Source organism: Pimephales promelas, chromosome 13 (genome assembly GCF_988280905.1).
Source record: "Pimephales promelas chromosome 13, fPimPro1.hap1.1, whole genome shotgun sequence".
NCBI classification, from domain to species: Eukaryota; Metazoa; Chordata; class Actinopteri; order Cypriniformes; family Leuciscidae; genus Pimephales; species Pimephales promelas.
Window position 1 is genome coordinate 35,003,575 of NC_142781.1, and position 27,849 is coordinate 35,031,423.

The following is a 27,849-nucleotide window of genomic DNA, read 5'->3' on the forward strand; positions in this document are numbered from 1 at the left end:
ATGACGTTTCACGTGGTGTTTCTTTCTGTGGGTGTGAACGACCTGTCAGCCCAGACATGCAGTCGCAGTATTTCACACCAGGACGAGTGGATGAGCGCATCTGACCACACACACACACACACACACAGAGAGAGAGAGTGAGACTGTGAGAGAGAGAGAGTTTCTGTCTGTCACATTCACTGGGTTAATCAATGCTCTGGGCGCATTTCTGACGCTGTTTACTGCATGTCTCAGCCTGAAGCACATTCCCTCTCACCAAACCTCTGTCACCAAATATATAATCAGAAGCATTCGTCAAAACACTTTCTCAGCAAGAAATCATGCACATCGTTATTGCATAAGAAAGAAGGCTAAAAAAGGGCAATGACATTTTGCTGAAGTCTCCAGCTCTCCAGATGGGTCCCTCTACTTCATTTTTTTTTTTCAATCATATTTTATGAATTAAACAGCTCATAAATCACTAGTATGAAAGTATTTTGCAAACATTTAAGACATTTTTCCACACACAGAACCTTTTGGCATTACGTTTTTTTTTCAAGAACCGTCGAGTTCTCTGGCCTTAACTAGTGTGTGTAGGGCATTATAGTTCATTTATGTAAGTGATTTGAAGTTGACTATCTTTGACAGTGTGGATGCACATTTAGAGGTACATGTTTTTCAGATGTTCTCTAATGATGTTCTCTAACAATGAGCTCTAATGATTTTCCCAGAGCTTCAGGAAAACTTTACACACATTTACACATGCAAACACGTTCTGTCTTTTCCCCCGTGAGTCGCCTCTGGCGAGGGTGGAGACGATCAGAACGAAGCCTAACAGACTCTAACACACACACACACACAGGCATGCTCAACTCTGCTAATCTTAGTTTGCAGAGAATTTCATAAAACATGTCCGAGTTTAACCAAAAAAAAACAAAACAACAGAAACAATCATATTTTGCATAAGGAAAATGGAGCCTATTTTAAAGTTATTTTTAGCAGTGTGACTTCATTTTCATGACAGTTAAGAAACTAAATCTCATTACTGCAATGCAATGCAATGCAATAAATAAACTTAATGCATGAAATATGTATAGATTATGGTCATATTTGGTGCAAAATTAAGCTAATGCATATTATTGCACAGCAACTACAGAAGTCATTTTTCATTCTAATGCTAAAATGCACAAAACAAAAAGAAATCAGGAAGGAAACATGCTTGATTTGGATTAAAATAAAATATTTTCTTCAAGCAAAGGATTTTTTCTTTTGATTTTGAGGTGAAATATGATCCAAACCTGTTATTATGTAGCTGTTGGGCATGAGACTCAGGATAACATGATCTTTTAAACTCACAGCTGGGATTATCTCAAACATATGATTAACAAATTAACTACGAGAATGAGGAGTTTAGTTACAAATCCCTTCTATTGAGGCGAGTAAAGTCATGATGAGTCTCAACAGTTATAATGACTCAGGACACAAGCATAGCATACTCATACTGTATACGTTATTTACATCCTATGTCATTTAGTCTTCATTAGAACCCACATAGGCGTTCTTTCTCAAAATATTATGCAATGGTATTGTGTCACAACCACAAAAGTCAGTTTGTTTCCCGCTCCTCTTCGCTCAGCTCAGCGAATTTTAGTTGTGATAAATCACTCATCATAGGCAGGGAAAAATTTTAGTGCAATCTGTCACAATAAAATAAAAACATTTCAACGGTATAATTCAATAACTACAGAGCCTTAAAGGGATAGTGGTGGTGGTAGTTTTACACTTTTTCCAATTTTTCCGTTTTCTTGCAAAACCTGGCTTTTGAATTGGCACGAGAAACTTTGTTAATAAAAGCATAACAGTCCAAATTATAGTAAATACCATAGAACAAAGATACAAATGAAATAAACAGATTTTAGGTAGTACTCTGGTATGAAATACTATAATGTATATAAATGTATTAGTTAAAGAAGCTATTCAGTCAAGAGCAGGGTTTCTTTGTTTTCTTTTGTTGTTTAATTAACATTAATTACAAGTTTGGATCAGACACACTTCAGATTTCTCCCATTTGCGTTCATTAAGGCTTTTTTATTTTAACTCAGTTAAGACCGTTATGAGGATACTCGCTATAACAGACATTAAGACATAATTTTGTATGGATTCGTTTGTTTGAGCGCGAAAGAGTATTTGGCGCGCAAAACGGTTAGTTCCTGTCCTTGAAACTGATTGGTCAATATAGCTGTGTTTTATTCACGATAAGCGCTTCACCCAATACAAAACACCCCTAGCAATCATTCTAGGAAACGTAAACATTGTGTTTTCATTGATATAGTTCATTGAAGCTTATTGTGAGAGATAGTAAGCGAGTGTACCTGCATATAGCATTTTCCTTCAAGTCAGTTCAGTTGAGGGGTTTTCCCGCGCCCGACGCTAGTCATTTGTCAGTTGCGTCTTACTTCTCCGTGTTCACAAGTTTGTCCTTTCAATATAAAAGTCTTTTATACTGACTGACTCACTCACAAGGACAGTCTTTGCCGCCATCTAATGGAAAAATAATGTAAATTCTGTTGCTGTTCACGGTCGGGGACTATTTTTTTTCAAGCACAAGGAAGGCTTTTTTATTTCATGAAACTTGCCTTACATATTTTTTGCCCTTAATATAAGGTATTATTGGGTATAATAAAATAAGAACATAGAATCAAATTAGAAGCAAAAGCACAAATAAATACAATCTACAAAGATACAAATTAAATAAACAGAGCTTTTCAGGTTTTTCAGGGAGGTCTAAAAGGAGGTTTAAGGTACAAATGTATAACAGTGTGTAGACTTCACTTTATACACTAAACTAAAAAAAAAATTACACTAAAAAATAGATATTCAGTCAAGAGCAGTGAGTGATTTTTTCTTTGTCTTTCGTTGTTTGATTAGCATTACACAGACAGGAATATTAGGCTGCTGTCACTTTAAGAGCGAATGCACGGCCAATTGTTTACGTTCACTCATAACATAACTGAATATATTTTCTATACTACATTTGACAATTTTGTGTGAATTTGTCTGCTTAAGCCACAAACGCTGATTTTTCCTCGCATTTGGTGAGTGTTAATTTTAGGCCCTGTGTGTAAGGTTATATATTTACACACAGTTATAAAATAATAAAAAGATTTTAAAAACGTAAACCTCCATGTACAGATACAGTTGTTTATAAACTCTCATTTTTATAAAAGAGTGGGCCATCAATGTTTTCTAAAATGGAAATATAAGTGAAATATGTCTAGATTAGCGTATAAGTCCTTGTTTAGTGTGTCTAATCTAAAATGCAAATAAACACAATGGAAACTGGCTTGTTCAACAGCTTACTACAATCACGCACCCTTACAATAGTTCACACCAAACAAATGAGCGAACACGTGACTCACTGAAAACACAAACGCTCAACAATACAGGCTTTCTCAGATCTGAGTGTAATTAGTTTTGCTTGATAATTGCTAATGACTACTAATCACTCATACGGAGTTCAAAAGTAATATTTTCATAATGTTTATGTATGATAAAATTGAATATTTCCTTAACGTTCGTCAAGATTTTTTTTTTTTAGAAAACATTTTAAACATTCTTGTTAGCAGAGCGGGTGTTTGTTATTGTCTGTCAGGGGAATATCTCTCGAAGTGAGTTCATTGTGTCGAGTGTGTGATTGGAGGAAACTCAGGATGTGCTTTTCCAGCAGGAAGTGAGTCAGAAAGAAAGACCCTCCATAGGGGAAACACTCAGATATTCTGGGAGAGAGAGAGAGAGACTGTGTGTGTGTGTGTGTGTGACTCCCAAAAGCCCAAAGTGATCATGTTACGCTTCACCTGATCCTCTTGTTGAACTCGCTTCTATTCTAGCATCATTATTAATGTGGTAAAAGCATCAGCTTTGTGTTTTCTTCAACAATGAACTCTTTCAGTCGTGTGGACTAAAATAAACTCCCTCTTAAAGTTTATTTAGTTTGTTTGGCAAAAGACATCTAATTCCAGCACAACTCCAGTCAGCTGTTCTTTTGGTGGAAATTACATTTAAAGCATATTTGGAATAAAAAATAAAATTTAAATATTTGTTTTAATATATTATTACCATTTAAATGCAAGTCAATTTACCTTGAACACCACATACACACACCCACACACACATACAAACAGACACACCCATTTTCGCTCCCAGCCCCTCACTCTCACACACACACAGCCACACCCATGCCTCTCACACCTGCAGGTGTTGTATAATTCTAATCAGAAAAGTGTGTGTGTGTGTGTGTGTGTGGCCTTGAGTGGGTGAAAAAAAACAAATATTTTGTCTTGCAACACACCCACACTGCGAGACAAACTATGAGAAGGACAGAGAGAGAGAGAGAGGGGGAGAGAGAGATGACACGTGTGTGTGAGCTCTGACCGTATGCTATGCTGTCGTCTCAATGTGAAGAAACGCATCACTCATCTTCATCATCATCATCATCACTCCTTAACTCTCTCTTTCCACAGATTAAGGCCGACATGAGTGTGATAAACACTCTCTCTCCGGGCTCATGATGTCAGCTGTGGGACGCTCACTGCATCATCAAATATACATGAGACGTTCTGCTGAAGGAAGAACAAAACACTAATGTTCATGTTCATGTTAATATTCATGTTTGGGCAGGTGAAGGCGAGACTAAAGCATTATTTGCTGTAGTTTGGAGTAACATGTAAACAGTGTGTGTGTGAATCGGGCAATACTGCACTGTAAAAAATATTGTTGGTTTAACTTAAAAAAGTAAGTAACCTGGTTGCCTTGAAATTTTAAGTTGATTGAACTGGAAAAAGTGAGTTAATACAATGAAGGAGATAAATTTAATCATCAGAAACTCAAAATTAAATAAATTATTTAAGTTGATTTGACAAAAGAAAAAATTTTGTGATTACTACACTGTAAAAAAATATTGATGGTTTAACTTAAAAAAAGTAAGTGGGTTGCCTTAAAATTTTAAGTTGATTGAACTGGAAAAAGTGAGTTAATACAATATAGGAGATTAATTTAACCATCAGAAACTCAAAATAATAAGTTATCTCAACTAAATAAATTATTATAAAGGTGATTTGACAAAAGAAAATATGTTGTGATAACAAATCTTGAAAATATTTTTTACAGTGTGTACATCGTCTGCGAAGTGTGAAGTTAAATAAATAAACAAACTAACATGGATTTCAGAAAATTCTTGAATTATTCAAAATTATTCTGTTATCAAATTCAAAAAAGGTATTTAATAATATGAATGAATGAATTTAAATATATAGCAATAATTGATGTGCAGTCTATAAATACACGAGATGATCGGAAGTATGCAGACAGGACAATCTGACACCACACAATGACATTCTGCAGACTAATGTGCTTCAGACTTTGTAGCAACAGGTTCTTTTATAGAAATGACACAAGTTGAACCACGCTTGAACCTGTGGGATGAACTGGAACACAGATTATTAGCCTATTATTAATAAGAAAAGGGAAGAAACTGTGCTGATGTAGCCTATCATCCCTTCCCTGTTCATCTGGAGAAGATGAATATGATTTTTATTTCTGTAACCGGACTGTTGTGCAATAACTCACTTTACTTTCAAACGATCCGCTCCTTGGTCAGTGCTCACGTGACAAACTCCACCGGAAACGTCGTGTAGTTCCGCGCCATGTTGTTTTTTTTTTTTGTTGTTGTTGTTTTTTTTAACAAATAATGCCATCTGCTGGTCACTAAATATAAACTCAGATTTGTATGCTCTTACAGACATGCGCCTCCAGGGGGAAGCAAACTGCAGCATTTCTTCTCTGTTCAACTTTTATTTTATAAATGCTTTGGCCTTTATGTTGAGTATATTTTTTGAATTGAATTAAATTTGTTTCTGAGCATTTGGATGGCTAATTTTAGCCAATTTCTGTTTTTCTGCAATGAGATGGATGTTCTTCCACCAGGGTGCGCATTATAGTTTAAAAACCAAAAAAATATTTTGCTGAGCCCTATTTGGGTTTTGTTTGAATGGAATACAAATTCTACACTACGAAAAAAAAACACCACTTGATATCTGAATAAAAAAAAAATTATGCAGCTGAATTTCTGTAAAATGGCAAACGACTGTGATTGGTCCATTTTGACCAGTGTTGAGAAGAATAACATCTTAATTTACAACTAGATTAGTCAAGTTTGTCTACAAACTCTGATGTTGACTTGACAAAGCCTTGGTTTAAGTTTAAAATAAACTTCAAGTTGAAAAACTTGACATTTGTAGATTTTACTATGTACTAACATGTTTTAGCATGTTGATTAGCACTTTGTTAGCATGAATTTACATGTTGTTACCATGATTTAAAACATTATTGCTATGTTTTAAAATGTTGCTGACATGATTTAACATGTTGCTGGCATAATTTATCACAGTAGTAACATGTTTTATCATGTTGCTAGCACTCTGCTAACATGAATTAACATGTTGTTACTTGTTAGCATTATCCGTTAACATGTTTTATGCTGATAGCATTATTTACCACACTGCTAGCATGTTTTAGCATAGGATGCTGATACTCAATAAGTCTTATTGTACAGAAGTTTTGACCCCCTCAACGAAAGTCGGGATTTTGTTGGATCAGTTAGATAAGAAATAGTGAGTCAGAAAAGTCTGAGCCGGGTTTGATGGTTGTAGCTTGAAAGCTCTGTTTAAATTATTTGCTTAGATTATCATAGTTTAAAATGCTAATGATTATATTTTATGGTGGTATTTCATATTTTACTAGACATAAATATGCATGAATTGCCTGTGATAAAGCTCCAGTGACGTGCTGAACATCTCCTCGTCTGGAACGAGAAAGGACAGAAAACTCTTCCAGGAGAAGCTTTGAGACGCTCTTGGCCAGAAGAGTGAGTTGAGCTGCCAGACCATATGCTGCCGGGCCTGAGCCGATCAGAACATGCAGATATTTCCGGTATTGCACTGCAATAAATAAAATAATAATAAAAAAATAATCATTTTATGTACAATCAACTCAGATGTTTAAGTCACTTAAAATTAAATTACATTAAACCAACTTAAATTCAAAAATTAGTTGATTCTCATGGATTATATAACTTATTGATCATATTTCAAGTCCAGTTATTAAATTATTTATTTTGCAAGATAATGTACAATATAATATACATTAAAATGCAATATTATATAGCATAACTTTATATATATATATATATATATATATATATATATATATAGGCTATATATATATATATATATATATATATATATATATATATAATATTCATAAAAATTTGCATTCTCGTCTCACATAATAAAGCATTTTCAAAATCAATATTTAATGTCCATTAAATGCCAATAATTATTTATTTGGCAAGATAATGTACAGTATGCACATTATTATAGAATAGAATAAATAATCAACATTGATTGCAGTCTTTTGCTCTTATAATAAAACAGTTTTAACTCAAATCAATATTTCAGGTCCATTTATTTAATTATTCATCTGTAAGATAATGTACAGTATAATGCACATCAAAATGTAATAGAATATAATATAAGAATTCCTTAATATTGATTGCACCCCTTTTCTCTTATGATAAAACCGTTTTAACTCAAATCAGTATTTCAGGTACGTTTATTTAATTATTCATTTTGCAAGATAATGTACAGTGTAATGCACATCAGTATGTAATGTAATATAATATGTTATAATGTGATATATAATATAATATAATATAATATAATATAATATAATATAATATAATATAATATAATATAATAATAGAATATAGGCTAATGCTTGAATACTGAAGAGTGATGTTCTGTGTAAGTAAACTGAAGATAATGCTGAGGTTATGCGCGCAGGGATGTTGGATCCCACTGAAGTGCTTTTGCCCTGAGCTCATGGGGGGCAGATGCCACACAAAGGCTCTTTGTTACCCTCGTCCAATCACACACACACAGAGAGAGAGAGAGAGAGTGAGAGAGAGAGAGAGAGAGAGAGACACACACACACACGCTGGAGGACAGCGCGCGCCAATGGAAGAGCTCGGTGCGCGCGACGAGGGCGGATCTTGCATTTTGGACGCGGTGCGTTACACGCGGGCGTGCGACGCGTTATAACCAAGCCTTTGGCTAGCCTACATAGGGGTTATTTATGAGCTAGAGCGCGAGCGTTGGGTGTGATCGGCTCACGGGCTCAGCAGCATCATCATCCTCATCCCTGATGTGAGTTCAGCGGGATTCAATGATGGATCCGCGGGCCACACCTGTGCATCAGCGGCGTAACCTGCGGACCTGTTGGAGACCACCGGGTCTCTACAGCCCGGCGATGGCGCTGTGACCACCGGGTTCGACAAAGACCTTATGGGGCCCCTTGCGCATCAACTGGATTATCAAAGCTCGGATTCGGACTGGGTTCTGTTCAGACTTCAGACTTCTCTCAGTGTGTGTGCGACTGATTTTAAGACAAAGACCCTGAAACCGACGCGCAATGGATGCGGTTCGGCTGGACGGGCTCGACGCACCGGCGGAGAACGGGAATGTGTCGCAGTCCGAACCCCACAAGCGGCTCTCGCAGGTGGACACGGTGGTTCTGCCGTTCCTCGGGGGGTTCGGGAGGTACCAGAGGCGCCTGGTGGCTCTAACGTGGATCCCTGCGTTCCTCATCTCGTTTATCCAGTTCTCCGATCACTTTCTGCTCGGTCAACCGCACAGGAAGTGCGTGCGCGCGGGGAACGGGACGGGCTCGGAACGGGATTTATTCGTGGATCTGATCGGGAACGGCACTGCGAACGGCTTCGTTACGGCGTGTGTGTGCTCGGAGTGGAGGTTTGAGCTGCAGTCGGGACTGCAGCAGAATGTGGTCACTAAGGTAAGATCTACTGATGGATGCCCTTGGAAAAAGGATTCCCTCCGGCTTGATGGAAAGCTACCATTTAAAGGAATAGTTCGCTCATTTTTTTACAATTCCGTCATTGGTTAAAATTCAAACTCAAATGCTGGCGTATTTACTCATCACCGCGTCCTTCCATACTAACATGACCTGCTTTCATCATTGAAACACAAAAGAAGATGTTTAACCGAATGTTTACACTGTTCCCGTCATACAATGGGAGTGAATGGGGACTGGAGGTGAAAATGCTGCAGATTGTCAGCAAATAACAGCTTGAACTTTTGGTCTGTGTGTATCGTCCAATAGAAGCACATTCCGCCGTATAAGAAAAACATTATTTGGGAAATCAATCAAATTTAATCTCTCAATTATGACATTAAAAGACATAATGAGAGGAAAAGGCAATATTTTAACATGGAAGTCATAATCATGACTTAAAGAGTCAAAAACTGTCAACTTTTTGTCATTATTATGACTTTTTATCTCAATATATATATTTTAATCTCAGATTAGGAGACAAAAAGTCAAAATGTTGACATACTAAGTCATAATTATGATATAAAAAGTCAAAAACTGCCAACTTTTTGTCATTATTATGACTTTTTATCTCAATATATATATTTTAATCTCAGATTGGGAGACAAAAAGTCTAAATTTTGACATACTAAGTCATAAAAAGTCAAAAACTGTCCAATTTTTGTCATTTGTAGGACTTTATATTTTTTTATTATTATCTCAGATTAGGAGACAAAAAGTCCAAATTTTGACATACTAAGCCATAATTATGACATAAAGAGCAAAAAAACTGTCAACTTTTTTTCAGTATTATGACTTTTTATCTCAATATATATTTTTTAATCTCAGATTAGGAGACAAAAAGTCCAAATTTTGACATACTACTAAGTCATAATTATGAAATTAAAAGAGTTAAAAACTGTCAACTTTTTGTCATTATTATGACTTTTTATCTCAATATATTTTAATCTCAGATTAGGAGACAAATAGTCCAAATTTTGACATACTAAGCCATAAAAAGTCAAAAACTGTCAACTTTTTGTCATTATTATGACTTTTTATCTCAATATATATATTTTAATCTCAGATTAGGAGACAAAAAGTCCAAATTTTGACATACTAAGTCATACAAAGTCAAAAACTGTCCAATTTTTGTCATTTGTAGGACTTTATATTTTTTTATTATTATCTCAGATTAGGAGACGAAAAGTCCAAATTTTGACATACTAAGTCATAATTATGATATAAAAAGTCAAAAACTGTCCACTTTTTGTCATTTGTAGGACTTTATATCTCAATTTTTTTATTATTATTATCTCAGATTAGGAGACGAAAAGTCCAAATTTTGACATACTAAGCCATAATTATGATATAAAAAGTCAAAAACTGTCCAATTTTTGTCATTTGTAGGACTTTATATTTTTTTATTATTATCTCAGATTAGGAAACAATAAGTCCAAATTTTGACATACTAAGTCATAATTATGATATAAAAAGTCAAAAACTGTCAACTTTCTGTCATTACAGTATTATGACTCTTTATCTCCTAATTTAGAATGTAGTGACATTCATTTCTAATGTTTCGAGTTACACATCAAGACTGTTTAAGATAAAATCAGCTGGTATTTCCCTCCGATTTGAATATGAATAACTCAGACCTATAGCACTGATGCACTTGCATTGATCAGGTTAGTCGTGTAAATGAGGCATTAAACTGCCGTCACAGAGCATATCTCTTCACATGCACATCAGACGAGAGTTCAGTGTTACACCCAGACCAGACCAGAGCGGAGCAGATAACCCACGAGTGTAAATGTGCAGATAACGTGTGTGAGTGTGTTCTGTGAGGCCCAAGAACTGTAATGTGTGTGTTTTAAAGGGACTGTCAGATTGCAAACACAGTCCTGCTGAGGGACTGCATGTAGACCTCTCTCTCTCTCTCTTTACTGGAGTAGATTAGGAGAGTTCCCGAAGCCAAATACCTCGTCTATAATCTCTACACACACTAATGAGTGAAGTGAACGAGTGAGAGTAAAAATCAAACCAGTCTATGCGTTCATCTCAGAAACCACAAACCACTACATCACATACATGTCCTACGAGATGATGTCCAGTCAAAATGTTCACCACCACTATAGCCAATAAACTGTGATGATGTGAGAGATGCTGAATGTGTGTATGTGATGTGTGTGTTTTGTTTGCAGTGGACGCTGGTGTGTGACGGAGAGTGGAAGGTTCACATCGCCAAGTTCTCTCTGTTGATCGGGTCTATCTTCGGGTATTTGCTGATGGGAGCGATGGCGGACTGGTGCGTTACCCAACATGCATCTGTGATGTTTACAGTCGTATATACACTACATAGGCTGGGTCGATTCAGATGTTCCCATTCAATTCGATTTCGATTCTCGATTCGACTGAATATAGACTTAATACAAATCCTATATTTATAAAAAAACGTACAGATGAAACTCGAAAAATGGTGCAAAAAGTTCATTTCTTTCAGTAATTCAACTTAAAATGGGAAACTAATATATTATATAGACTCGTTACATGCAAAGTGAGATATTTCAAACCTTTATGTGTTATAATGGTGATGATTATGGATTAAAAAGCTTTTCACAATATATTCTCATTTGGAATTTGTAGTTTTACACCATAATCATCATAATTATAACACATAAAGGCTTGAAATATCTCACTTTGCATGTAATGAGTCTATATAATATATTAGTTTCACATTTTAAGTTGAATTACTGACATAAATGAACTTTTGCACGAGTTTCACCTGTAAGTTTAAAAGTGTATTAAAGTATTAAGAGCCACAAATATGTATTTTAAACTCACTTGGGTACATTTAAACAGTGCTGATAATTTTTGCTGATAATTTACTCACCCCCATGTCATCCAAGATGTCCATGTCTTTCTTTCTTCAGTCGAAAAGAAATGAAGGTTTTTGATGAAAACATTCCAGGATTTTCTCCATATAATGGACTTCAATGGGGACCAAACGGTTCAAGGTCCAAATGAGAGTTTCAGTGCAGCTTCAAAGGGCTTTAAACCACACCAGACGATGAATAAGGGTCTTATCAAGCGAAACAATCGATCATTTAATAAATAAATAACGTTAAAGTTTTATAAGCTCAAATGCTCACCTTTGGTCCCCATTGAAGTCCATTATATGAAGAAAAATCCTGGAATGTTTTCATTGTTTTTGAAGTGAACTACTCCTTTAATGTCAAGCCCTGACTGTATATATTCTGAAACCCTGTCAGGTTGGGCCGGATCCCAGTTCTGCTGGTGTCGGTGCTGTCGGTGCTGGTGTTCGGGTTAGCCGTGGCGTTCTCCGTGGATATGGCCATGTTCAGCACGCTTCGCTTCTTCGAGGGATTCTGTCTGGCGGCCATCAGACTGACCCTTTATGTCCTGAGTGAGTTTGATTCTCTTATTTCTTCTGCTTGAGGTTTCTACATCTACATTTATATATATATACATATATATATACACATTACCAGTCGAAAGGTTTGGATCATGTAAGATTTTGTGTGTTTTTAAAAGAAGTCTCTTCTGCTCACTAAGGCTGCATTTATTTGATTAACATAACAAAGAAAACAGTAAAATTTGTGAAATATTATTAAAATTTAAAATAACTGTTTTCTATGTGAATATATAGTTTATTCATGTGATCAAAGCTGAGTTTTCAGCATCATTACTTCAGAAATCACTCATGATATTATGCTAAAAAAAACATTCATTATCAATGTTGAAAACAGTTGTGTAAAAAAAAAAAATCAGGATTTTTTAATGAATAGAAAGTTCAAAAGAACCGGATTTAGCAACATTATAAATGTCTTTACTGTAAGTTTTGATCAATTTAATTCATCCTTGATGCAGCTTTTCATCTGAATCTTTTAAATGGTAGCATTTAATGTTACAAAAGCTTTCTATTTCAGATAAAAGCTGTTCCTGAAAAACAATCCTGAAAAAAACAGTTTTTTTTTAACATTGATAATAATCATAACTGTGTCTTGATCATCCGATCCTCATATTAGAGTGATTTCTGGAGGATCATGTGACACTGAAGACTGGAGTAATGATGATAAATCCAGCTTTAATCACAGAAATAAATTACACTTTACTATATATTCACATAGAAAACCGCTGTTTTAAATTGTAATAATATTTCACAATATTTTGTATTTTTAATCAAATAAATGCAGCCTAAGTGAGCAAAAGAGAAAAACATATCCCAAACGTTAGTCTGGTAGTGTGTGTGTATATATAGCCCAGATTGAGAGGACCCAGGAGTGCAGATAATTGAATGAGGTCAGAAATATAGAGGATGAAGGGCTTTCAATGTGATGAGAACTTCCTTGTATAGCACAAGGAAACGTAGCTAATGTAATCTGCATAAAACTGAGCAAGACTGCGAGTCCTGGATATATTGGAGCTTATTAAAGGGATCGTTCACCCTAACATGACAACTCCCTCGTGTTGTTCAACCCGTCAGGCTTTCCTTCATCTTCAGATATTTGTGATTAAATCCGAGAGCTGTCTCGCTCCTCCATAGGCTTCTGTTGTAATCGAAACTTGCCGGAACAGAAAGTTATTAAAGACATCGTTAAAATAGTGTGTGTGACGACAGCGGCTCAAGCTTAAGATTATCAAGCGGCGAGAACACGTAGGCTCACTATTGGCCGACGCTGGTCATGTGTGTGATCCTGGCCAATAGTGAGCGGTACAACCCAGAAGCGCTGTGACATGACAAACATAATGAATTTGCACAGATTTATCTTACACCAACTTCCCCAGCACAGTAAAGGCCTGTTCACATCGGGACGAAACTAATATATTATATAGACTCATTACATGCAAAGCTTTTATGTGTTGATTATGGCTTACGGATATGAAAACATTTTCACAATATTCTAATTTTGACTTTGGGGTTTCATAAGTTATATGCCATAATCATCACAATTATAACAAATAAAGGCTTGAAATATCGTATATAATATATTAGTTTCACCTTTTAAATTGAATTACTGAAACAAATTAAGTTTTTTTTAATGATATATTGATTGTGTCTAAATTGAGTTGAGAATGATTGCCATTGTTGCCTCCTTACTGAAATCATGGCTTTGTTTTTGTTTTTATTCTTATACTGATAAAAATATATGTTTCTTTATTCTGGTCGTTGTTTGCGTTTGGTTTTGTTGGTCTTGTTTTCCATGGAGCTGTGTTATTGTCTTAACCTGTGATGAGATTAATTGTGCTGACTGTATAAATAAATTTGCAAATGACTTGATTGGTTTCCTACAAGTTTAATTAGATTCTTCTTTCTTTCAAGCTCATTGGCTTGCAGGATCAGCAGAGCCAATCAGATCGTGTCATGTGATTGCTTGCAGATCGCATGTCATGGACCGTTTTTAGTATATATTTATATTTTTTAATGAAAAAATATTATGAATGAGAATAGCTAAAACAAATAAAGAACTAAAATATCGGACATGTATAAAGCCTTAAAGTCGTCTTTATTTTCGTTATGCAAAATATAAGCATATTCTTTTGATTTGGGGGTAAAAGCGTCGCTGTAAGCACACGCTTTAATTTATGTGATGGGTTTAATTCTCTGTGTGCTTTAGAAAGCGGTTTTCTGATGAGCAGACATTAAGTGATGCTGATTAAGTAGCTTTTACAGAGGCCGGGGGAAGGTGTGTGTGTGTGTGTGTTTGTTCAACCGCCAGTTCATTAATTTACTTTAATGGAGCCACTTTCTGCTTCGCTCAGACTCTGATGACATTTGAAGTCTCATGCTTTACAGCGCACAATTTTCTCAAAAGCTTTTTGTTTATAATGGATATCATAATGATTTATAACGGGAGCCATAACGACGATAATAAGATTTTCACCTTCATGAAATATATTTTATGGTGTTTGGCCTCAAATTGAGAAAATGCATCTTCAGAATAACCAGCATCTCTTCTGGTTATTCGACACATTGATCTGTTGAGTGTTTATTTGGACAACTTGAAGAGCAAAATGAATGAGTTGCTCACACAGACACACACATGTTGTAGTATAACGTTACACTGTGGTCTCTTGGATTTCATTTGATCAGAAATACAGTAAAAATTACAGTGCATTGACTACAATAGAAGTTAAAGGGGTCCATCAACTGTTTGGTTACATTTTGTTTATTAAATATCTTTGTGTAAAGACATTTATACAGGTTTGGACCTGAGTAAAGGATCTCTAATCTTTTTATGTCATTTTTCGTCATTCATTGTCTTTGAAGAATGTATTTATAGTAATCAAATGTCATTTCTATTGAATCTTACATTTAAATATATTTGTGTTTTACACATTTGTAATTATAAAGATACAATTTACTAGATAAAAAATATGAATAACATCTATTATAAAACGGTTAGTTCCAATCCTTGTTTCTGATTGGTCAATAGCTGTGTTTTATTCATGATAACACACGGCTATGACCGTTCCTATGGTTGTATTTATTTGAGCGTTCATGCACATTACACACTGGAGCGTTGCTGCTGTTCACGGTCAGGGACTATTTTTTCTAGCGGAAGGAAGGCTTTTAGTGATTTTACTTCATGAAAGTTGCACTAATACATTTTTTTTTTTAATTTAATATTTTTATTGTGTGGTAACCGTTTTATAAAAGCAATAAGGTACTCGATGTGAATGAGTGACGGCAGAAAGGGTTACTCCGCGTCGCGTTGAGCCTAACAACGCCCTTCAGCCGCGACTCATTCACGATACAGCACAGCCTCTCGTACCTTATTGCCAGTGGTGGAGGAAGTGCTGAATCTCAGAACTTAAGTAAAAGTACAAATAACCAGATAAATATTTACTTTAGTAAAAGTAGAAGTAACACAATGACAACCAAGTAAAAAGTACCTGATTTTAAATGTACTTTAAGTATTAAAAGTAAAAGTATTTGCATAACAATTGATTCTCTTAATGACTATTTTCTAATGATTAATAAAACATTTAATTCTAACTCATTCATCCTAATACTCCTATAATGATGTTCAATAATGATGGAAAAAAATTGTCACCATTTCTGAAACAAGCTTGCAATTAGGCAATATAAACCATGCTTATCCGGTTACTATATGTTTAATAACTATGTTTGGCAATAAACGCGATTCATTTATGGTGTAATTCTGAACCTCTTGGCTTGCCATAATTCTAACCAAACGTATATTACACACGGCGTGTTTCCTATGCACGTAAAAACACATTTTCGCGTGTAAATTGCATCGATAAACACACTGCGTGCGAGACGCATTTAGTTGACGTATCTATGGCAACCAAACGTCACTGGTGAGACAAACGTGCAACGAACGGACGATCAGATTACGTTTTAGCGGGGGAAAAACTGATCAGAAAATGTAACGAAAAAGTAACATAAGTTGTAGAAATGTAGTGGAGTAGAAAGTAGAATAATTGCTGCAAAATGTAACGAAGTAAAAAGTATGCTCTATTTATTCTACTTAAGTAAAGTAAAGATACGTGAAAAATGTACTGAAGTAAAGTAACAAAGTATTTGTACTTCGTTAAATTCCACCACTGCTTATACAGTATATCGGAGAAGTCGGCGTGAAACAAAAGTTGTGCTGGTCTTTACTCCCCTGAAACGGCGTCTGTGACAAAAACAAATGTGGGCGGGGCTTGATTTTGTTCTTGAGGAATTGATTGGATGGTTTTGTTTTGCTATTGGCTGATCTCATGTGAGTGACAGGTTGCCCCGCCCTCGCAGGGAGGGGAAGTTATTCTGATTCAAGATTAAGAGGAACATGAATTTAACAAAAATAATCACAAGAATTGTCTATTTGTGAATTCATGACTTGAAGTGTGGTGTTTTGATTCTGTGGTGATCTCGCCGTCTCTCAGGGATTGAGTTGTGTTTGCCCAAATGGCGTTTCTCCATGACCATGATCGCCAGTCTGATCATCGTGGGCGGGCAGATGCTGATGCCCGGTTTGGCGGCGCTGTGCCGTGATTGGCAGATTCTTCAGATTGTAATCATCGCTCCATTTGTGCTCATGCTGCCGTACGTCTGGTAAGATAAATCACGGTTCTCCTACCAGTGCATGCAACACAAAACACTAAACTATTAATTCATACAAAATCTACTTTTATTTAAAGTTATCTGGTCTTTATTAATGTGTGCTTTAAAAATATCATTATCATATATACAAAATATGCTTTGGAATTGCACTGTCGATTGATGTTCTAATGTAATTTCGTTGTATCACTGCAATGACACTAAATTATTATTATTTTTATCATTCATGGAACGTTTTTACCTGAGCGTTTAGTTTGATGTAGCGTTTTAGAATGTTTCGGAATCATCAACATTATAACAAATAAAGTCTTGAAATATCTCACTTTGCATGTAATGAGTCTATATAATAAAAGAGGTTTTTAACCTCAATGGGACTTTCCTGGTAAAATAAAGTTTAAAAAAAAAATATATATATAATAGTTTCACCTTTTAAGTTGAATTACTGAAATAAATGAACTTTTGCACGATATGCTAATTTTTCGAGTTTCACCCGTAACACGTTGTTAAAATCAAAGGTTGTGTTTGTTGACATACTAACATGAACAAAAGCGGTGTTTTTATTAACTAACATGAACAAAGATGAGTCAATACTGTAACACACGTGCAGAGTTGGGTGTAACTAATTACTAAGTAATTAGCTACTGTAATTTAATTACTTTTCTCTTAAAAATGTAAAGTAAGGGATAACTCTGAATTTATCTGTAATTTAATTACAGTTACTTCTGACGTAATCGAGGTAAATACTGTGTATAGATCAATCCGATCTCACAGCCATTCGTATGCATTTTATGAGGTGTCTAAATATTACGACCGCACTCGTACAAATTCGTATGAATTATTGTAAAATATGTATGAAAAAAGTGTAAAATGTCATGAGATCAGACATAAAACAATAGTGGGTTTAACATCAAAATGTATTGTCTGATGTTAAAAAGTATGTTTTTATAATGTAACCTTCTCCACCTTGGTCAGTTTAAGGATAATTCATGCAATTTTATAGTATTTATTTGAAAGAATTAAAACAGATTCATGTCTATCCTTGTATTATTCAGCTGGTTGAGATTGATATGGGATTTTAAAAGTAATTAAAAGTAATTAAATACTTTTTAGAGAGAGTAATTCGTACAGTAATGTAATTACACTGTTGAAGAGGTAATTAGTAACTAGGAATTAATTACTTTTTTAGAGTAACTTACCCAACACTGCACACGTGTTGCTCATGTTAAATACATGAAGTTTATTGTACAGTAAGTGTTAGCGAGCGGTGTGAAGTAACCCTGCGTCTCGTGTCAGGATGTTCCCCGAATCCCTGCGCTGGCTGTTGGCCACTCAACATTACCAAAGAGCCAAGAGACAAATGTACCGAATCGCCCATAGCAACGGCGTCGACACGGCAACCGACCCCAGCGGCATCCTCTCAGGTGAGTTACCTGTTGTTGAAGTGTGTGTGCTTTACCTTGAGCTTTCATAAGCACGATGATGATGATGATGATGATGATGATGATGGTTTTGTAGAGCTGGAGACAGAACTGCAACAGAAGCCAAAGACGTCGTGCGTAACACAACTGACCGGCACCCGAAACCTGTGGAAGAACACCGTAGTGCTGTGTGTGAACTCGTAAGTGCCCGAGTCTCGAAGCCCGTGAGACCAAACACACCCCGTAATCGAGCGATCACACACACACTCCACTGAAGCTCATGCTAGTCAGATTTATAACACACTTATCTGTTATCGGCCTGCTCAACCGTAACAGATACACTTATCTGTTCTCTGTCATCTACATCAGGGGGTTTCAGTGTTTAATGTGTCACACACACACACAAATATCAGGGCCACTGTTCCTAAAATATTAATAGAAATTTATACCGTGGAGAAATTACTATTATAAATAAAAATTGATATTTCTTTTTTTTTGTACTGTTAGATTTTTTATTTATTTACTTATTTTAAGCACTTTTTTAATCTATTGTTTATTAATTTTAAACTAATTTTATTTATTCTAACCTTATTCTAATTTTATTTGTTATTATTTGTTTGTTTTTACATCTTTACACTGTTTCTTCTGTACATTTTATTTGAATACATTTTTGTATAATTTTAATCTTATTTTTTTATTATTTCTAATCTAACTATCATTAATTCTAAACTTATTTTAATTTTGGGTTTTTTACATCTGTCCACTGTTCTCTATTTCCAATTTTTATTTATTTATTTTCAAACTTTTTTTAATTCTAATTCTAATTTTATTCTAAACGTATTTAATTATTTTTTTTTCACTTATGTTTTTTAATTTGAATACATTTTTATTTAAATATTTTTTATGTATTTGATTTAATCTAGTTATTTCTTCTAAAAGTATTTATTTATTCTAATTTATTTATTTTAATTGTTGTTTAATTTGAATCAGTTTTTATTAATTTATTTTAATCTTCTTTATTATTACATATATATTTGTACAGTTTTATTTCTCTAAACTCTTCCACGGACTCCCTCTGAAACCCAGTGCACGCAAATTTAATTTTTTTTTATTACTTTAATTGAAATTATTTATTTATTTTAAAATAATTTTTACAAATGTATGCATTTTAATAGATTTTTTACTAATTTATGTATTTTTATTTTAATCAGTTTTATTTATTTTAATTGAATTGTATGTTTTATTTTAATTGAATTATTCATTTATGTATTTTAATCCGTTTCTATTCATTTATTTTAATATATATATATATATTTTTTTATTTTAATTGTTGTTTAATTTGAATCAGTTTTTATTGATTTATTTTAATCTTCTTTATTATTACGTATATATTTGTACATTTTTATTTCTCTAAACTCTTCCACGGACTCCCTCTGAAACCCAGTTTTTATTATTTTAATTGAAATTATTTATTTATTTTAATATAATTTTTACAAATGTATGCATTTTAATAGATTTTTTACTAATTTATGTATTTTTATTTTAATCAGTTTTAAATTGTATGTTTTATTTTAATTGAATTATTCATTTATTTATGTATTTGAATCCATTTCTATTAATTAATTTATTTTAATATATATTTTTTTTATTTTAAAATTCATTATTACTACATACAGTGTATATAAACACACACACACACATTTTTACACTCATTTCCCCGTCTGTAAGCTGAAAGCCCTGATCTGGATGATGCGGTTCTGCAGCGCTGGCGATCTGCTAATCATCGCTCGTCCGTTCTCATCTCAACACATAATCAATGCCTCTTTCTTCCCCAGGTTGACGGGCTACGGCATCCATCACTGTTTCGCTCGCAGTGTTCTGGAGGAAAGCGAGTCTCATCTGCACTATTACGCAGTGGCGGCGATCGCGTTAGCGGCGAGTGTGTTGGTGTTTCCGGTGGTGGGAGGATTCGGCAGGAGAGGAGGACTGCTAACATTCATGATCATCACAGCGTTAGCATCACTGCTACAGCTCGGCCTGCTCAACCGTACGTACACACACACACACACACCCCAGATAGCACACGTACGTCTGCATGATGTCTGTTAAAGATCACTTCATCTGGAAAGCATCTGCAGTTTACTAACATCTTTAAGATGTCAATTTAACACATTCTAAATCATTACATCTTAAAGACGTCTTCTAAACGTCTATTTGACATCTGACAGGAAACGTGATGATCAAACACTAAAAAAAATATGTCTTCCAGATGTAAACACACACATCAAATAGACGTCTCCGTGATGTACGTGTGCTATCAGGTACACACTACTAACATTCATAATCACACACACACACACACACAGCTTGTGTTTTATCCTCTCACTGTGTGTTCTTCCTCCTAATACAGTGATCGGGAAGTACAGTCTTCGGCACGATACAGGTAAAACTCAAAGTTTTATGAATTGCTTTATAAAGATTTTTCATCTCACTTTTACAAATTAGTAATAGATGGCAGCATGAACAGGCTGCGTGCATATGTGTTATAATTGTGATGATTATGGCTTACAGATATGAACACCCCAAATTTTGAAAAGGTTTTCCTGTACGCCATAATAATCAAAATTATAACAAATAAAGGCTTGAAATATCTCACTTTGCATGTAATGAGTCTATATAATACACTGTAAAAAATATTTTCAAGATTTGTTATCACAACATATTTTCTTTTGTCAAATCCACTTTATAATAGTTTATTTAGTTGAGATAACTTATTATTTTGAGTTTCTGATGGTTAAATTAACTCACTTTTTCCAGTTTAATCAACTTAAAATTTTAAGGCAACCCAGGTTACTTACTTTTTTAAGTTGAACCAACAATATTTTTTTACAGTGTAATAATCACAACATTTTTTCTTTTGTCAAATCAACTTAAATAATTTATTTAGTTCAGATAACATATAATTTTGAGTTTCTGATGGTTAAATTAATCTCCTTCATTGTATTAACTCACTTTTTCCAGTTCTATTAACTTAAAATTTTAAGGCAACCAGGTTACGTACTTTTTTAAGTTAAACCATCAATATTTTTTTACAGTGTATATTAGTTTCACCTTTTAAGTTGAATTACTGAAATAAATGAACTTTTTGAGTTTCACCTGTACATATTATATTTCTTTTTAAAACTTAAAACATTTTGGCATAAATTTTTACATTGATTTAAATGCAACTATTTTGATATAAGTAAAGGTATATGTAAATATTTGTGTGCATGTTATTAATTTCACAACATGTTTAATGTCAGTTATGTTGCTTTAGACGGTAAAACTGTTCTCTCGTCTGTCCTAGTTCTGCGAGACACCCTGAACCAGCGCTTCTCGTACGCGTTCTCCATCATCGGGATGTTCTCGTCTCACGCCGTCAGCACGCTCAGCATCTTTTACTGCGCGGAGATCACGCCGACTGTCATCAGGTCAGCACAGATCAGTCATCGGATGCGCTATTCACTTCTATATGGTGTTTGCGTATAAAAGTGTGTTTGCAGTGTGTGGACACAACCACCATACAATGAAAAATCCATTCTCAATCCTCAAAAAGCCTGAACACTCTCATTAAATCAAGCCGTTTGTCTTTTCTGAGCACTACATCTCTATTTGCACGGGATTAGTGTTATCCGAGGACCTCGTGTGATTTAGTAATCACCCCCCACACATCTGAATTTCGTGTGGTACATTCGCACGGGATAACCGAAGCCTGTGATTTTAGTCTAATTGAAGAGAATTGGCACTGTCTGGTTACTTCCGGGTTCTGGACTGGCTGCAGTAACGCGTCTCTGTCCATGTGGGGGCGCTCGCAGAATGAATTGGAGTCAATGGGGTTTCACCCCCAGAAATCCACTTTTCTCAGGTAAAGTAATTTTAAAGTTGCATTCAAAAGGGAGGGCTAAGATAATACACTCAGCTGAAAATTACATTTTTAAGTTCACTTATCTGTTCTAAAAATCCATTCAAAAATGTGATGACGTCACACAATAGCAGAATGCTAGCGTGTTCAGGCCAACAACAGCCTAACCTGTAAGAAATCAAAAGGACATAAGTACTCGTTCATTCGACTTTTGGCCTATAATCTATATTGAACTTGCGGAATCAACAATAAAATCTATGTTAATTTAACGACAAGCAGGTGAAAGAGACACATTTAGCCGTTTAGCCCCATAGACTCCCATTCATTCTGCTCTCGCTCATGATCACCTCCAGTGGAATTCTAATGGAACTGCAACCAAGATGATGCACAACGGGGTTAATAGGAAGTGCCAAGGCTCTCCGTTAGACGGGCTCTGATTTTATGGTCTTGTCTCCTGGATATAATGCCAATAGGCTATTGCTGGGAAATGTCGTGACGTTATTATAGGTATATATAACATATTAATGTTCCTTACCGCATGCCATTCATCGCCATCTAACCATTATTTTTGTTTTTGCTCTTTTGATGGTTTTCAGCTTTCTCTTTCTGCAAATTGTATAGCGATATGACACAGAAAATACTATCCAGCATATATTTGATAATATATATCCATACTATATATTTGGATATGACACCCAAACTACCATCAAAACACTCCAATGTCTCAAAAAAAGCTCACAGGAAACAAAAACCTTGAAAAAAAATCGCCAGGACTAATGTTATCACATGACCTCGTGTTCGGCGAAATATGAGGGGTCATTTGTTGGGGAAATTTTACTTTAAAAATGACACATCGATTTGCACGGGACGACTTAAGGGGTGGTTCAGAATTGTGGACATCGGGCCTCATTTAGGCCGTGTGTCCACCAAAGTGTTTTAAGCCAGCTGAAAACGCCAGACGCTTTGCTAAGACGCCGTGCTTTGGGCGTTTGAGAGCGTTTTGTCAGCGCTACATTTTATCCGTTGAGACGTTTCGTTGCTATGAGACAGAATAGCCGCAGCACAGTTTACTTGTAACTAATTTTGCTTCATACTAAAAATTTAGTTTTCATCCGGTTAGCTCTGTTGGTTGATGTAGATGTACTGAAAGAATGTTGTGACAGTTGGTGCGGTTTAGCCCCGCCCCTCCTCTGATGTGATTGGACGGCTGGGTAAGAAGCGACAGTGACGAGCGCTGCGTTTTATCCAAAGTTGAACATTTTTCAACTCTCGGCGACCAGTAAAAACGGCGCTTCCGCGCGAAAAAAACGTTCAGCGCCTTGTTGACATCGAATCGTGATATTAGGGAATCATTATACCTGATCTTTGGCGTGATGAATGTGTGTTTTGACCGCTGTCTTTTGGTTTGTGGTGACAGGGGTGGAGGCGTGGGTCTGGTCCTCGCGAGCGCAGGGTTCGGCATGCTAACAGCCCCGCTCATGGAGCTCCATAACCAGAAGGGTTTCTTCCTGCATCATGTGATCCTCACCTGCTGCACGCTGCTCTGCATCATTTGCATACCGTTGCTACCGGAAACCGCTGGCCAACCACTGCCTGAGACTATCGCTGAGGGGGAGGGGCTTCTGAGGAGGCCCATCCTCCCCGGAGAACAGCACCACCTCCTGGCCAGAACCGAGGTCCGGGAATACTCACGCGTTCAGGACACGCCCCTCCACCAGGTCGTCAACCCCGGCAACGGCTCAGTGCCTAGCAACAGTACAGCCAACGGCGTGAGGACTTCATGACGGCATTTTCTAACAACGGCCAATCGGAGAACAGCGCGAGCGATCGGATCGATTGAAAAAGGAAGTTTCTCATTCGTTGGGTTTTTAAAAGCCGCGTCTGGAGACGGACAGATGTGCGGAAAAAGTGTCAAACGCCTCATTAACCAGCAGAAAAGAAACTGAATATGTTATTTTCAACTTGCATTCAGCGAAAGGAGTTCTATTTTTCGAACGGCCACTAATTTAATGTCCCCGAACAACAACCTCATGGACGAGTTTCACTGATTTGAATGTGCTTTTTTGTAAGTTTGGTAAATGTTTGGTATTTATTAAGGACAGAATGACGACGATAAGAAACGACGGGCGTCGTTCAGGACACGAGGGAGCGTTTTTGTGTTACAGGGCTTGAATTGCGCATAATTTTACTCATTTTACTCAAAGCGTCAGTATTAAAAAATATTCTTTTTCACTGCTTATTGTGCTTAAATAGTCAAATACACAAAATAACGTCAAAATGCCGTTCTTGGCGGGTATTCACGTCACGTTTTAAGTGAACGTAAACCGTTGAGAAAGAAACCGTATGTGTAACAGTACGAGAAAATTAGCAAATCGATTGCACAATCGTTTGGACCAACCAACACAAGTTTCGAAACGAAAATTTCTCCAAACTTTTTCGAATCTGTTTTTTTCTTTTGAACAACACGAGGGAGAGTCATTACCGACAGAGTTGTCACGTTTGGCTGAACTATCCCTTTAAGCGCAACAGAAATGGGTTTTGCTCCCGTGTCACGAATGAAGCCCGTCGTGTCCGTGTGCACCTCACTATGTTCAGGTTTTTTTAGTCTGTCTGTTTTGCACTAAAACTATAGAAGCAATCATGAGTCGGCCAGATGAATCTGAACCACAACTGGACAGATGATGGCTTAAAAAATACAACAGCACAACGTAATGGTCTGCTCGTAACATGTAAACATTCACACACTCGATAATAACCACGGTGAACAGTTGTGTGTCATGGGTCGCGTCGCACATCAAAATCACATTTGCATTGTGGCATTTTCCTCCCGTATGATTTAATGTGATGTGAAAAATGTACTATTTTAGTATTGTACTGGCTTGATGTTTGTTATACACTACGTAAAAACAAGAATTTAATGACAATCATCAAGAATAATGTGCAGATGCATTATTGTCATTTAATTTTGCATTGTGATATTGATATTAAGAAGGAGGGGAAATGAAAATAAAGTCACAATGCATCATTTATTTTACCTTTGATTTTGTAGTGAAATGTATGGAAGCTTGTTTCCGCCACTGAATAAAAAATTAATAATAATACTTGCGACTTATTATCTCACTAATGCGAGAAATGAAGTCGCAATTATGAGAAATAGTCGCAATTGCGAGATATAAAGTCGCAATTATGAGAAATAGTCGCAATTGCGAGATATAAAGTCACAATTCTGATAAAGTCGCAATTACGAGATATAAAGTCGGAATTATGAGAAATAGTCGCAATTGCGAGATAAAGTCGCAATTGCGAGATAAAGTCGCAATTCTGATAGTCGCAATTGCCAGATATAAAGTTGCAATTCTGATAAAGTCACAATTGCGAGATATAAAGTCACAATTATGAGAAATAGTCGCAATTTTGAGATAGTCGCAATTCTGATAGGCGCAATTGCCAGATATAAAAGTCACAATTATGAGAAATAGTCGCAATTGCCAGATATAGTCGCAATTCTGATAGTCGCAATCGCGAGATATAGTCACAATTATGAGAAATAGTCGCAATTGCTAGATATAAAGTTAAAATTCTGATAAAGTCACAATTGCGAGATATAAAGTCACAATTATGAGAAATAGTCGCAATTGCAAGATAAAGTCGCAATTCTAATAAAGTCGCAATTGCGAGATATAGTCACAATTATGAGAAATAGTCGCAATTGCTAGATATAAAGTTAAAATTCTGATAGTCACAATTGCGAGATATAAAGTTACAATTATGAGAAATAGTCGCAATTGCAAGATAAAGTCGCAATTGCGAGATATAAAGTCGCAATTATGAGAAATAGTCGCAATTGCGAGATATAAAGTCACAGTTCTGAGAAATAGTCGCAATTGCCAGATATAAAGTCGCAATTATGAGAAATAGTCGCAATTGCAAGATAAAGTCGCAATTCTAATAAAGTCGCAATTGCGAGATATAAAGTCGCAAATATGAGAAATAGTCGCAATTGCCAAATATAAAGTCGCAATTATGAGAAATAGTCGCAATTGCCAGATATAAAGTCGCAATTATGAGAAACAGTCGTAATTGCGAGGAAAAAAAGACATATTGCGAGTTTATCTCACAATTCTGACTTTATAACACGCAATTCTGACTTTATATCTTGCAATTCTGAGATATAAAGTTGGAATTGCGAGATGTAAGCTCGCAATTGTGAGAAAAAAAGTCAGAATTGTGAAATAAAAAGTCGAAATTACCTTTTTTATTTTTCATTCTGTGGCGAAAACAAGCTTCCATAGAAATGTGACCCAGACACACTTTCATGACATTTACTCAAATCATAAATGTGAACTCTGGTTGATGTGGAGCAAGACCACTAGAAGGGCTGCTGAGTGTTTTCATGTATATTTATCAATTATTATTATTATTATTATTAATGTGTAGAATAGGTGTGGAGTAACTTGAACATAGCAAAACTCCTGTTCATCCTCAAACTACTGAATATAGAACCAAATTAAGGAGAGAAAAAAAAAACGGGAAAAATGACATTAATGAAACATTTCGAGGTTTTAAACTGTGATTGCAGGTATTGTGTGTGTACAGGCTTCTGGGATATATATATTTATCTCTGAATATGAGTCGTGGCATTTCACATCCTGAGGGCAGGAGTAAGAGTGAGTAATAAGAAACAAAAGTACTCACATCATCTCTGTAAGATTACTGTATATGCATTCGGCTGCTGTCCTGTATGAGCTTCCGCACTCCACAAAGAAAATTAAAGCACATTTGAGGGGGAAAAAAAGCACATATGAGTGAATCTCACCAAAACAAGAACATGCCTGAACATCTGAAAGAAATTACAAAAGTATTTTATTTTTCTGACAGAAAATGAGACCAGTAAAATCTCTCATTAATTTAATTAAATGTGGAAAAAAAAAATATATTATTAAAATTGTCAAGCACAATTGTAAGTATAACTGGTTAGTTATCAATAAATAAAAATATATTAAAATATGAATTAAAAATGCAATGCAGGCTGTTATTTAAAACGTTTATTTTAAATAGACTAAAGTAAAATAAAATAATTTTGTTTTTGGCTTGAAACACACACACACACTAACGAGATTCACTCAAAAAAGACGGAGTGCATAAACATAAATTTGTGCTTAGAGACTGAAAAACATTTGAAATCATCAGCGTATTTTTCTGTATTTGACTCATTTTGACGATTAGGCTGAAATGAGAATTTCGTTCATGTTAATAGTCCATTTTAAGACATTGCACTTGTAAATAAACACCATTTTTAATACAGCATATTGTGTTGCTCTTATTTGAATGACAGGGTCCCCACGCCTTCTGATCAATGCATTTCTATGACCTTTTCTGTCGTTTGTGTAATTTTCTTGCATAACCATAATTGGAAATTATATATACACAGGTGAAACTCGAAAAATGAGAATATGGTGCAAAAGTTCATTTATTTCAGTAATTCAAATTAAAAGGTGAAACTAATATATTATATA

The 27,849-nt window shown here is 35.4% G+C and overlaps 1 protein-coding gene across 1 annotated transcript; it reads left to right on the forward strand.

Annotated features, from left to right (window-relative positions):
* The first annotated feature begins 8,036 nt into the window (after window positions 1-8,036).
* Window positions 8,037-27,640, forward strand: slc22a23b (solute carrier family 22 member 23b). Its single transcript, XM_039690101.2, has 10 exons — window positions 8,037-8,886; window positions 11,127-11,230; window positions 12,195-12,349; window positions 16,840-17,008; window positions 18,308-18,435; window positions 18,530-18,632; window positions 20,268-20,479; window positions 20,843-20,875; window positions 21,779-21,902; window positions 23,751-27,640. The coding sequence occupies exons 1-10, from the start codon at window positions 8,506-8,508 to the stop codon at window positions 24,115-24,117; spliced, it is 1,776 nt and encodes a 591-aa protein (XP_039546035.2). The 5' UTR covers window positions 8,037-8,505; the 3' UTR covers window positions 24,118-27,640.
* The last annotated feature ends 209 nt before the right edge of the window (window positions 27,641-27,849 follow it).